The sequence below is a fragment of the Panthera onca genome, chromosome A2 (genome assembly GCF_046562875.1).
Source record: "Panthera onca isolate mPanOnc1 chromosome A2, mPanOnc1 haplotype 2, whole genome shotgun sequence".
Lineage (NCBI taxonomy): Eukaryota > Metazoa > Chordata > Mammalia > Carnivora > Felidae > Panthera > Panthera onca.
In genome coordinates this window covers 26,257,494-26,271,213 of record NC_138340.1, presented here as the reverse complement: position 1 = coordinate 26,271,213, position 13,720 = coordinate 26,257,494, and the positions used below count along the sequence as shown (strand labels likewise).

General features: G+C 43.6%; 1 protein-coding gene across 6 annotated transcripts in view; it reads right to left on the bottom strand.

Annotated features, from left to right (window-relative positions):
• The window catches only part of ABHD6 (abhydrolase domain containing 6, acylglycerol lipase), a 63,027-nt gene that overhangs the window by 30,772 nt on the left and 18,535 nt on the right, over positions 1 to 13,720 (bottom strand). For 5 of the 6 annotated variants that reach the window (XM_078442883.2, XM_078442881.2, XM_078442882.2 and 2 more), the window contains exons 2-3: positions 11,414 to 11,478; positions 3,328 to 3,479 (exon numbers count right to left, since the gene is read on the bottom strand). In XM_078442883.2, coding sequence (XP_078299009.1) covers positions 3,328 to 3,446 — 119 coding nt within the window. In that variant the 5' untranslated portion in view covers positions 3,447 to 3,479; positions 11,414 to 11,478. Of the gene's footprint in view, positions 1 to 3,327; positions 3,480 to 11,413; positions 11,482 to 13,720 lie in introns of all 6 variants that reach the window. The other variant, XM_060631403.3, reaches the window with a different exon arrangement.

Below are 13,720 nucleotides of genomic sequence, written 5' to 3'. Positions count from 1 at the left end.
GTAGACAGGCTCGTCATGCTCCAGGGACACTGAGTCATAGAGAGAGCTGTTCTGAAGACCGGCCATGGTCTACGGGGGATGCCTGTTCCTGTTCCCTAAGGGGCTCAGAAGACCCCAGGGAGAAGTCCAGGAGACAGCCTGCTGTGATGGTTACACCACACCCTCATGGGCATCTGGCAGGGCAGCTTGGGGTGTTTGGGACGCCCAGCTACCTCTACTGCCTGCTGCTCCTGCTCACGTAGTGACCCTGACAATTAACCTGGCTGACCTAGCTCTGCAGAGTGAATCCATCCGTGGTCATTATGGGCACCTGAGCAACTAAAGGCATTTGGAGAAATAACTGTGGTTAAGGAACATAAGTGACTCACGGTAAAGCTGTTCATCCTATGACACCCACTGTGTAAATGTTACCTGCAATGAGGTGAGTTGAAGGAAACAGGCTGTGCATTTTGGTGGGGCGGGAGGAGCAACTCACAGGATTTCCGACAGCTCTCTGCAATGGCATCATAGGTTCTAGTACCATAATCACAACCCCCATGTTCCAACATGACCTGGCATGAACCAAAAGGTTTTCTAGGATTTTCATTCTCTCCAACCAGCTGGGTTTCTTCTTGGCCTGTGTGTCTGAGTACATAAAATAAAGGGCAGCACTGTGTTTGTCCTCTGGCTACAGCTCTAAGCCGAGTGACAGGCATGAGCAGGCTTTAAGATCACATGCCTCTGCACTGTCATTTAATAAGAGATTGAATGTTCTGCTCTGTGGGGCCTCTCAGTGCTTTACTGGTATTATTTGTTAATAAAAATGAATTATTTGCTATATGGCATTATTCGCAATAGCCAAAAAGTGGGAACTACACAAATATCCATTTAAGTAGATAATATGTGTATAACCATACAATGGACAATTATCCAGCCATAATAATGAATGAAGTACTGACACATGCTACAACATGGATGAAACTTGAAAACATGCTAAGTGAAAGAAATGAGACATTAAGGGCCACAAGCTGTATGATCGCATGTATATGAAATGGCCAAAACAGGCAAATCCAAAGGGACAGAAAACAGTTACAGTTGCCAGGGAATGAAGGGACGGGGAAACTCTGAGTGACTGTGATCAGATACGGGGATTCCTTTTGGGAAGATGAAAATGCTATGCAATTATTTGGTGGTAACAGGTACACAACCCTGTGAATAGATATATATTTTTTTAAGTTTTTATTTTTTATTTTTTTTTAGTAATCTCTATACCCAACGTGGGACTCAAACTCGCGACCCCAAGATCAAGCGTCGCAAGCTGTTCTGACTGAGCCATCCAGGCCCCACAACGCTGCGAATATATTAAAACTACTGAATTATATACACTTTAAAATGGTGATTTTTATGTTATGTGAATTATAACTCAATAAAAAAGTGAATTATTTGCTATGAGGTCAAATGTCAAAATTATTCTGACCGTCTTGACCCTGAAAAGCCCTCTCCTTGAAGGAGTTTGGAGGTTGAGGGACTATGCGGCATGGAGTGGGATTTCTGCACGTGGTGGGTGGAATTAGCCTGTATATAATCACACCTCTGTATGTAGCCATATCCATGGTTACAGGCCACATCACTGAACTGCATTCTCTGCCTTAAGAAAGATGGCATTTGTGTGTGGAGGTCCATGGTGCCTCTGCAGGGCCACAAGGGGTACACGACCCTGGCCTCTCCTCGTCAGGGGCCACATGGGAGCCTTAGTCCCAAAGGAACCCTGCTGTCAATGCTGCAGGGCAATGACACTTAAGTGGCCAGAATCTCAGCTCCGTCATTGCAGAGGTACGTTCCGGGTGACCCTCTGAAAGGGTCACCACCACTGCACCCTCCTCCAAGAGGGAGAGGGAGAGCACGGGATGAAAAGCTCCCTTCTGTTCAATTAGCTTCTTTTCAAGGATCAGAGCCTGGCTGGCAGGCGGAAAATTCCACACGCTAATGAAACAAAAGGGAGCCGGAAAGGAGAGCAGATAAAGGGCACAAGCTCAACCTCCCTGCATTCTTTTCTCCATGCCTGGAAGGCAATTCTAACCGCCAGGGTCCTGGTTAAATCTCCTTGTGCTTCACTTTTCCCGGCGGCACAGAGAGGAACCAGGTCTATTTCAGTACTGCCTTCGCCAGGGGACACACACCACTGGGCACGAGGGGTGATTTTATTTGGTAAATGGACCACGGCATGAAAAACCACTGAAGCACATCATGAGAAAGCAAATCTCCCTTCACTGTTAATCTTCTGATTCCATCAGTGAGGAAGGCTGTGTTCGGGCTGCCGTATCTTTCACACCTCTCTATACTTTGTAACAAAGAGAAAGGAGTGGCCGTATTTTTGGCAGGGTAGAATTAAAACACTGTTTAATGACATTGTGCTTATTTAATTTTTTAATATTAATTTACCATTTATGGCAAGTACAGCAAACAGAAATTTCTGCTTTACAGTAGCGATATTGATTTCACTCTTAAATCGATTTAAGGTAAAAAAGAGGGACTTAACTCTAAAGAAAATACAAAAGGAAAGTAGAGATGTTATACAGATAGGACAAGAATCATAAAGATGGTACAAGAATGATAAAAATTTTGGAAACTTCTTTTTCTTTCTGTCACTTTACTAATGAACATGTTTAGAACATATCTAAAACCATTCTGTTCCACCCAGGCCATCTCCTTGGCCCTGGTCTTTCTAATTCATTTTTCAGTGCACATCTCTGCACCTGTCAGGATATCACTGGGTTAGCATCCAATGGCCAAGCTGGGGCACTGGGTGGCTCAGTCCATTAAGTGCCCGACTTTGGCTCAGGTCATGATCTCGCAGCTTATGGTTTGAGCCCCTTGTCAGCTCAGAGCTGTGCTGACAGCTCAGAGCCTGGAGCCTGCTTCAGATTCTGTGTCTCCCTCTCTCTCTGCCCCTCCCCCATCACACTCTGTGTCTCTTTCTCTCAAAAATAAATAAACAAAAAAAATTTAAGAATCCAATGACCAAGAAAATATCAAAGGAGCTCCCATAAACATGCACAATTCTTGCCTGCAGACAGAATCAGTGACTTTGGGAGTGAAGGCAGCCTCCCAGGCAAAGATACTATCAGAAACCAGAAAGAATTTACCTGGTGAGGAGTTACCACCAATTCTTCAAGAATACTCCCCAAACTCAAAACAGGACATCTTTGAACTTTTCTGTATGTTTGAAATAGTTCATGGTAAAATGTTGAAACCACCACCACCACCAAAAGGGCAAAAGTCACCACCAGAGAAGATGACACTATTATTATGATACTCTTGAATACTTCAACTATAAAATTAACTTACCAGTAATAGATCTTTATCAGCGCTGACGGCCAAAGGAGAAATGAGGCTACAAATGCCAGGATGGGGAGGGCCAGCGTCCCACCTGCGATCACAAACATGTTGACCACATCAAGATCCATCCTGCTCTTTAAGGCTGGCAGACACCTGCAGGGCTAAAGAGAGTGACAGCATTGAAACTCTGTCTCAAGAGAAAAGGAGAAAAGGCAAAGTGGAGGAGAGAAGGACCCAGAATGAGGGTTAAGGTCAGGAGGAAACAAAAGCTGACCAAGTGCTTAAAAAATCTAAATAGGCATAACAACTAAATATAATAAAGAATCCTTGAGAGGATCCTGAATTTTTTTTTTTAAGCTATAAAGGATGTTGTTAAAACAAATGGGGGAAATCTGAGTAAGGAACAGATATGAGATAGCATTACTGAATCAGTGACACAATTCTTGAGTGTGACGATGAAATTGTGGTTACGTTTATACGTAGAAAATCTTTGCTCTTAGGGGCGCCTGGGTGGCTCAGTTGGTTAAGCGTCCAACTTCGGTTCAGGTCACGATCTCACGGTCCGTGAGTTCGAGCCCCGCATCGGGCTCTGGGCTGATGGCTCGGAGCCTGGAGCTTGCTTCCAATTCTGTGTCTCCCTCTCTCTCTGCCCCTCCCCTGTTCATGCTCTGTCTCTCTCTGTCTCAAAAATAAATAAATGTTAAAAAAAAAAAAATTAAAAAAAAAAAGAAAATCTTTGCTCTTAGGAGACGTCTGCTGAAGTATTAAGGGGTGAAGAATAGTGATATCTGCTACTCATTGTTCATTTCTGCTACTCACTTTTAAAAATTGAGAAGAAAAAAGTCACTGGGGAAGGGGAAAAGAGAGAACATTAAAGCAAATGTGGCAAATGTTAACCTCTGGTGAATCCAGGTGAAGGTTACATGGTAATATTCTTTCAGCTTTTCTATAAGTTTGCAATTTTTAAAAATTAAAAGTTAAGAGATGCCTGGGTGGCTTAGTCAACTAAGCCCTGCATCGGGCTCTGCACATCGGGCAGTGCACAGCCTGCTTGGGATTTTCTCTCTCCCTCTCTCTACCCCTCCCCCCGCAATAAATAAACAAACTTTAAAAATAAATAAATAAAAATTAAAACTTAGGACAGAGAACCCAAAAGACAGAAATGGAAACGATCTATGTGTGCGCGTGAATGCTACTATCACGGAAAGGATGTGTTAACAAATCAGTAACAGTTCATCTAAGGTGGGGAACTAGTAGCTGGGGTTGTAATGCCCGAGGTCGCGAAACCCCCCACAAGAGACCACCAGAGTCGTAAGTCAAAGCCAAGCGGCAAGGGTCGTTTATTGCAGGTTCCAACCTGGACCTCCGCGCACTCGTTGCCAGTGACGCTAAGAGGCCCCGATCAGGGTTGGTACAGCGTTTTTATAGACAGAGACAAATAGCATAGGGGAGGTTTCAGATTATGGGGGGCCTGATTAGTTGATTTTAAAGTAAGGACATTTGTTGTTCTCTGATTCGGCGTCCTTTGTCTGTCCTTTGGCGGGAAGGCTTTGTCCGTTACTTGTGGCAGGAGAAAAAAAGGGGAAAGGGGAAGGGGGAAGGGGGAAGGGGGAAGGGGGAAAGGGAGCAATGTGTTAAGCAAGCAAGATTACAGAAGCGAGAAAATGCTGGTTAGTAAGTATTTTCATAATCTTAGGGTATAGCAAACTAAGTCTAGAAAAATTTAACGGTGCTCACATTGAACAATAGGCAAGACATACAAAATTTTAAATTCATTTTCCACAGGGTGTTAGGGATAGAAGGAAAACTTGTTTTTTTACCATGTACCTTTTTAAACCTTTTGGTTATTTATCACATATATGTATAATAGCCTATTCAAAAATAAGTCCCATACAATAAAAAGTTAAGAGGGAACAAATCAAAACGGTAGAATTTGCATTGTACTTTCTGAGGTCTTCTTGAAGACTAGATGAACACATCTGAAGGCTAGAATGGGAGCACCAGGAGGGCAGGGACTATCGTGTGTCCCCAGCACCGAGAGCAGGTCTGACACAGCACGCAATAAATGGGAGTGACTATTCCAACAAGACTTTGTTAGAAAGAGGCTGCAGGCTCTTTGGCCTGCTGGCAGAAAGTGATCAACCCTTGGTATAGCACACCAGTCCTGTCAAACAGGCAGGACTTTTATTTCATTTTATAGGCTGGGAAAAGTAAGGCACAGAGAGGCTAAGTAACTTGCCCAAAGTCACTCAGCCGGTTGAATCAAGATTACAAAACAGGTTTCTCCTTCGACCCACCCCCTCTGCACCATGCTATACGTCGTCTAATTTTTTTTTTAAATGGCCTTTTTTTTCAATCTTCATAAGCTCTCTGCTGTTAAATACCTACACTTGTCATCACTCCTAATTTCTCCATGAAGCTATGGCATCTCCATTTATGTTCTGTCCTCTACAAGGGGTTGGTGAAACAAGCCCCTCACAGTCTAGGGGGAAGTGGAGGAGACAGACGAATATATAGGTGGGTTAGATGGTTCTTAGTCACACGCACAGGCTCTTTGTGGGTACCATGCTGAACCCGCAGGAATGAAAGCCCTCTCAGGGGCAGAAGCACTGTCTGTGTTTCTGATTCAACTGGCCTCTCAGCTTCTCAATCACTATAAACACTTTTCAGCACACTTAAGTCACTGGCCTGCTTTCTCCTAGAACTAGAGCTCCTTGAGGGTCAGGCCAATCCGTATGTTCTTTCTCAGCGCCCCAAGAATAGTACAGGACACAAATACAGTGCAAATGAATGAATGAAAAGCTAAGTTACAAAATGGGCTCAGTCCTGTTTGTTTTGGGGACAATCAACCATTCCCAATGATGCTGTAAGAGAGCTGACTTTTTTCTTTCAGTAATTACAAAACTCCCTGGAGGAGTCACCTATTTAACGCAGGGTACAATTTACCATGCTAAAAAGGCCTCACTGTCAAGGGGTAAGCAAATTACTTTCAGACTGAAGAGAATTTTAGAAATCTGTTTGAACATTGGTCACAAAAGAGTCAATGACAATAGGAACTGTCACCTTCAAGAGGACTTTTCCAAATCACACAAAGTCCCTAAAAACTGCTGAGGGTTACTATGAATTCTGATTCCTGAGCTGCAGGAGGTTAATTCGTGATGTTCCTTTCGACTAGGAACTAGAACATTTTATGCCCAAAGCCATTATTTCACTGACCCTGACACTGTGGATGGTAGCCCCAAGGTCTAATCATCAAAAAGAGGCACCACGGCTTTGCCAATGCCTGCTATGGACCTCTCCATCACTTTGGGGGAAAGTTTTATCTGGCTCCACCTCCCATTTAATTGCAGAATGAACTTCAATTAGGAGTTTTTGTAGAGCTTGATTAAAGAAAAAAATTTTTAACATTTTATTTATTTTTGCAAGACAGAGAGAGACAAAGCCTGAGAAGGGAAGGGGCAGAGAGAGAAGGAGACATGGAATCTGAAACAGGCTCCAGGATCAGCACAGAGCCTGACACGGACGGGGCTTGAACCCACGGACCGTGAGATCATGACCAGAGCAGAAGTCAAATGCTTAACCCACTTAGCACCCAGGCACCCCTAGCCTGATGAATTTAGTAAGGCATGGACTTACAGAGAAGCCTGTTATACACTTTCCCTGAACAGGTCAAATATGGACAGGCCCCGGGTGAAGAAACTAATGCTTGCTTGCTTCCTTCCTTCCTTTTTTAAAAACGTATTTATTTTTGAGAGAGAGAGCATGCATAAGGGGGGATGGGCAGAAAGAGAGGGAGAGAGAGAATCCCAAGCAGTCTCTGTTTTGTTAAAGCAAAATAAATCGTGAGATCATGACCTAAGCCGAAATCAAGAGTCGGACGCTTAACTGACTGAGCCACCCAGGTGCCCCGAAACTAATGCTTTCTGACTCTTCTATACACATAGTATACATAAGGAGGAAGTGATGATCCCTACCTCTGCATCATCCTTCATTTTAAAGAGGACTTGCCCCAGCCTTTCTTTAAAAAGGAAGCTCTCCTACCCTGCTGAGGTTTGTTTATAGAATACTCTATTGTACCCAAAGGAGAGTCTGGAGACAGGAAAACTGAAACCTTGTGAACCTGGAACCACCAATGACTGAAAATCAACTAAGGGGTGGAGAGTGGAATTTCCCAAAGGATGGGGCCCATACAATTGATGTTTGCTTGCAAGATGACGTTAGGGAGCAGGAGAATACTGAATAATGCTCAGGGCTACACAGCATTAACTGGGTAACATAACACTGACATGCATACAGAGAAATCAGCTTTCAGTTCTTATTCAGTTCTGTCTAGGTCAAAGAGAAATTCTCAGTATGGTGTTATTAAACACCTCTCTAAGCCTTCCCCTCCTGCGAGCAACAGTAACTAGCTACTTAATAACATGGTTTCTTTGTGTTGATTTTTTTCCCTCCCTCCTCTTCCTTCCTTCCTGCCTTCCTTATTTTTTTTTAAGATCTAATATTAAGCCCTTCGTGAATGGGCCAGCATCCCATCTAGCAAGTACAGGGATGCTTTCAATTTATGAAAATTAATTTTTAAAATTAAGTTAAAAGGAGTCAATTTAAAGAAAAATGCAAAGTAGGCGATATATAGGTCTGGTGAAAATCATAATGGTGACACATGAATGGCTCGGGCGCCAACCAGGCTGAGGGGGGGCACATTCCCACTGCCTCTCTACCAGGAAGAGAACTTGGTTTCCTCAACTATTAAATAAGAACACTCATCCAAATCACCTCTTCTGTCTTCTCCTACTCAGACTTAAAACATTTCTCAAATTATGCCAGGCAATTAAAGAGTAGGATCTGGCTTGCCCCCTCAAGAATCTTACTCCTTGTTACATGTTCCCAGAACCTAAAACAGTACCAGGCAAATATCTGTGGCTTGACAATGCTTATTGCCCGAATTCTTGAAAAAGATTGAAAAAGAGAAAAAAAAATTGCACTCATTTTATGTATCTGTTGTGTGAAAGCAAGGCACCCCAGTGTTAAGGACAATGACCTCCATGGCCTTGTGGCACAGGGCGAAGAGAAGCTACGTTAGGAAGAGAGCTGTCCGTTCTGACACCAGGGAGAGTCACACAGGCTCACATCCCAGACTGAGCCTGCCATCCGGCCTCCTCCTGTTAGCATCCAAGCTGTGCATGTAGGGCCTGTATCTCTGAACACAGGGATGAAGACTGATTGGATAGAGGAGACACCAGTGGATCCACATAAACAAACGTTGCACCTCAAAGTCCCTCGTCTGGGGGCTAGGAGTAAGGCATAATGTGTCATGACTGTCTTTTCACGTTCTCACTGATTTGGAAAACTGGGAATCCTGAGTTCTAACACCTTAATCTCAGGGTATAAAGCAGAATCCCAAGAGAAAACAGAATGTGAGACACTTTCAAAGAATCTTGCCTTTCCCTAGATATTTTACTCATACACCATCAAGTCTGACAGACTAAAGTTCTGGTCTCTTCAAAATAATGATTATTGTAACCACTATAGCAACAATAATAATCAGGACCATCACAGGCAAAGATACAAGACTGACAACCTCCACCTATTAAATACCTACTGTAAACCACGCCCCACACAGGCAGTTCATATACATCCTCTCATCTCATCCCTCACAACATTATGAGGTAGAAAGCATTTCTCCCACTTTATTTTTTAATAAATATTTTCTTATTTATTTATTTATTTATTTATTTATTTATCTATCTATCTATCTATTTATTTATTTATTTATGAGAGTGAGTGGGGGAGGGCAGAGGGAGAGAGAGAATTTGAAGCAGGCTCCACACTCAGCATGGAGCCCGACACAGGACTTGATCCCACAGTCCTGGGATCATGACCTGAGCCAAACCGACTGAGCCACCCAGGAGCCCCTCTCCCACTTTAAAGATGGAGAAACTAAGGCTTAAAGAATTTTAAAGTGCCCCACAGGTCACCTGGCTGGCAAAGAGAATGGTCTTTATTTCAAACCAATCCTACAGATGTCCCTGGTTCATGCTCTGTTGGTTTTTTCTCAGGGTTTTCTGGCTGCAGGATTCACTGTGCATCCACTATGCACAAGGCAGGGGGTCCAGTGTCCCCATTGGCGCTCTTTGCACTTCTCTAGAACTGTTTTAAGAGCAAGTAACATGCTAACTTTATAAGTTACCCGTTAATTTATTACCCTTTTCCTGCTGGTATCTTTTAAAAAACTTCCCAGTGCCGCTTACAATTTTTTCCCTTAATTCAGCAATATGAAAATGTTTTCTCCAATGTTTTCCGTTAGGGAAACACTAAGCTCCTAAAATCTGAATATACTATCCAAGCTCTTAAAGATTGTTGCATCTACCCAATGCTGCTTTCTGAAACTAGGCTCTTGTCAAGATAAACCAATCCCTCAAAACTATCACTAGTGATCAACAGTTAGAAAAAATACAAAGATGTTAATTAAGATCCTCTTATGTGGAAGCCCCAGGACTGAGGACACAATAATTCAAGAAACGGCCAGTTCTAACTCTTGTCATACATATCATCTTCATCCTGGAAGAAAATCACACTGAAATTTCCCAACAAGCAGTTAAGCTTGCTGAGGCATCACTGAAAGTGTGGCATGACCCCCAGGAACACTGCTGTGAGGTGCCCAACTCTGCCCCCCTCAGTCTGGCTTTGCAGCTCTCACAGCCCTGCTGTTGAAACCAGCATGCGGGGCCTGGATTCTGAGATGTTCTCCTCTCTCTCCCCCTAGATATTCCCATGGTGCTCTCCTCACTCTCTCCACTGGATATTCCCATGATGCTCTCCTCACTCTGTCTCCTGATAGTCCCATAATGCTCTCCTCACTGTCTTCCTCGGACAGCTCTCCATCCCTACATCCTCCTCCACCATTCCCTTCTTCAGGGAATTCCAAACTCAACATGCCTGGCCAGTACCCCCTTCCAGACTTTACCAAAAGCCTTTTGACTACATGACTCAGAAGTCCCGCATCTCTCCCCCTTCTCCTGATTCATTCATTTGTGCCCATCCATCTAGCTTCCCAGACTGTGATATGTCCCCCTCCACTCCTGTTAATGCACAGGTGGAGAGGTGCCAGCACTGAAGCCAACTTGTGAGTCTAGACAAACTATGCCATTCAATACATGACTATTTAAATTTAAATTAATTAAATAAAATCCAGAGTTCAGTTCTACACTCACACCTGTCACATTTTAAGTGCACGGTAGCCACACAGGAAAAGGAGCTGTCCATATTGGACACCACAGCTTTAGAGGGTCAATACCCCTGAAAGCCTCTTGCAACCAATTCCTTAGGCCAATCTGGTTCCACATTTACTAGGAATGTTGGGTGGGAAGAAAAATTCCCACTGGGTGTGAGATACCAGGTGTGAGACAGATCACAGCTCCCTCAGCCACCACACAGGGTCCGGGTCATCCTTTCTTCTTGCTCCCATTCTGTCACATCCCTAACACTAGTTGCCAGGGGAATCTTCACAACTCACATCATGCATTAGGCTGCCCAGGTCTGATGTGAACTCAGACTACTTGATATGATCCCAACCCAACTTCCTGGGCCAACTCCCACATCTCTGCCTGCACCCCAAATAACCAACTCCTGTCCCCATGCCAGCCCCGCACAGCCTCATGCTTTGTCTTTCCCCAGGCTGCCCCCTTCATGTAGAACACTCCCATGTCCTGGCTGCCAGATGAACCTCTCTGCCTCTCTGCCTTTGGGGCTGATTCGAGTATCACACTCCCCAGGTGTGCATCTTGGTTCCCAAAGGCTGAGTTCTTCTAGACCTCCAAGCTTCGCACCCTGCTCCTGGCACACTCTGAGAACTGTCCATAGGGGGCTTCTGGGTATGTATCTAGCCTGCAGGTGCCCAATCTCCTCCCCCCAGACCACTGAACCAGAGAAATCACCACTGCCGGTTGGCCTGGAGACGGGTTTTTTGGGGGCTTATAGAGGAGCCTCAGGCTCTTTAAGAGCTGCCTTTTTTCTTTCTTTCTTTCTTTCTTTCTTTCTTTCTTTCTTTCTTTCTATTTTTTTTTTTAAAGCAACAGTGTTAAAAAGCCATACTCACTCTTCAAAGAACACAGCCTTCTTTCCCAACTGCTCCTGGCTCTGGCAGAAGCTGAAAATGAGATTCTGGAATCACAAGAAAGAAAATGACAAAGCATTAAATCGTAACGAGAAGGTGAATGAATTGCTAACAGCCACAAAATTGCTGGCTTCACCAGAGATTGAGGTGGGGGTGGTGCGATGGCTCGCATGGCCTTCTCTCCTCCTGGGCACGGGCACAGGTGTGGCTTCATAGCCCACCTTGTGTTTGGCTCACCTACCCCAATTAAGAAACCAGCACAAAGGGCAGGGCACAGCAGATAATGGGCCAGGCCTAGGAAGGCATGAAGGAGGTCAAAGAAGAAACGTGCAGTGACAGGACAGAGCTGGGAGTGAGCTGGTGACTCCTGGACTGCAGTGGGGAGAAAAGCAAGAAGCCGGGTATGTGTGGGTGGGGGTGGGGGTGGGGGGGACAGGCACACTCAGGTGAAAGGGGGCTCTGAGACCTACAAACGTAACTAAGACCCCCAAACAAAGACTGAAACTTGCCTTCTCCATTCGTCATTAGGGTTTACCTAAAAGTTGTACTTAGGAAGGAATGAGAAGGGGTGCCCGGCTGGCTCCATTGGTCGAGCATGTAACTCTTGATCTCGGGGTTCAAAGTTCGAGCCCCACACTGGGTATAGAATTTATTTAAACATTTTTTAATTTTAAAAAAAGAGGGGTGCCTGGTTGGCTCAGTCGGTAGAACATGTGACTCTTGATCTCAGGGTTCTAAGCTCGAGCCCCACACTGGGTGTAGAATTTATTTAAACATTTTTTAATTAAAAAAAAAGAGGGGTGTCTGACTGGCTCAGTTGGTAGAGCATGCAACTCTTAATCTCAGGATTCTGAGTTCAAGCCCCAAGTTGGGCATAGAGCTTACTTAAAAAATAACATAACACAACATAACAACATAACACAGAATAAAGAAAGGAATGAGAAGGTGGCAGCCAGGGAACAAATGAGGATAATGTTTCTACCAGAGTGGCTGCTAGAGGGACCCCACAGCTCAAAACCAGGGCTGGATAGGGAGACACAGTGCCAAGGCACCATGGCAGAAGAATGAGGAGCCCAGCAAGGGAAGGTAAATCCACAAAACCCCTGAATTATTTCAGAGGAGTCAAAGAGTTAAACCTAAAAAAGTAAAATAAAACCATGGAAGTTCTGTAAGACAACATAAGAACTCTGTTTGAAAATATCTCAGCAGGGAAAGTCTAAGTAAGATAGAAGGTCCAGAGGCCATAACGAAAAGATTAACATGTTCACTGCATAAACATGTTTTCAATGTCCACATGGAAAGATACACCATGACCAAGATCAAGATTTGTCAATACATACTCAGACACAACAGACTAATTTCCTGAATGTACAAAAGGTTCCTAAAAATCAAAACAACAACAAAATCCAATAGGAAAATGGGCAAATGATCTGAGTAGATAATTTATCAGAAAGTAAACACAAATGACTTTCGAACATATAAAAAGACCCTCAAGCTCATTTATAATAAGAGAAATGCAGATTAAATTGACAAGCTAATGGCAGTCTTAATTTTTTAAAGTGGTATCTTTTTTTTCTTTTTTTAAGTTTACTTATTGATTTTGAGAGAGAGCACACAAGGGAGGGCAGAGAGAGAGGGAGAGAGAATCCCAAGCAGGTTCCACACTGTCAGCACAGAGCCCGATGCTGGGCTCAAACTCACAAACTGTGAGATCATGACCCAAGCCAAAGTCAGCCACTTAACCAACTGAGCCACCCAGGCAACAATGGCAATCTTTATTTACCGTACCAGCAAAAAACAAAAAGTTTAGTAACAGTCTATGTTGCAGAGACTGTGGGCAAATAGATGCTCTATACAATGTACCAATTTATATTCCCATGAACAAACTCTATGCATGGCAATTTGTTAAAATCTGTGACATTGTAAAACGCACATACCTTCAACCTAAGAATCTCTTCTAAGAGTTTATGTTTGTACCTAGTGTATGAAATCATGTTTGTGGAAGGTTACATGTCACGGTAGAATCTATCATGGCAAAGGAGTGAAATTAACTCATGTCCACTTATAGGGCATCTGTTAAGTAAACAATGGTATAGCTTTATAAGGAAGTATTATGTATAGCCATTAAATACAAACAAAATTAAACATAAGCCATTAAAATAATGAGACAGTTCTATTTGTCTTTATGAGTAATGACCTCCAAGGTTCATTCTTTTTTAAGATTTTAAAAAATTTATGTATTTATTTTGAGAGAGAGAAAGGGAGGGAGAGCATGAGCAGGGGAAGGGC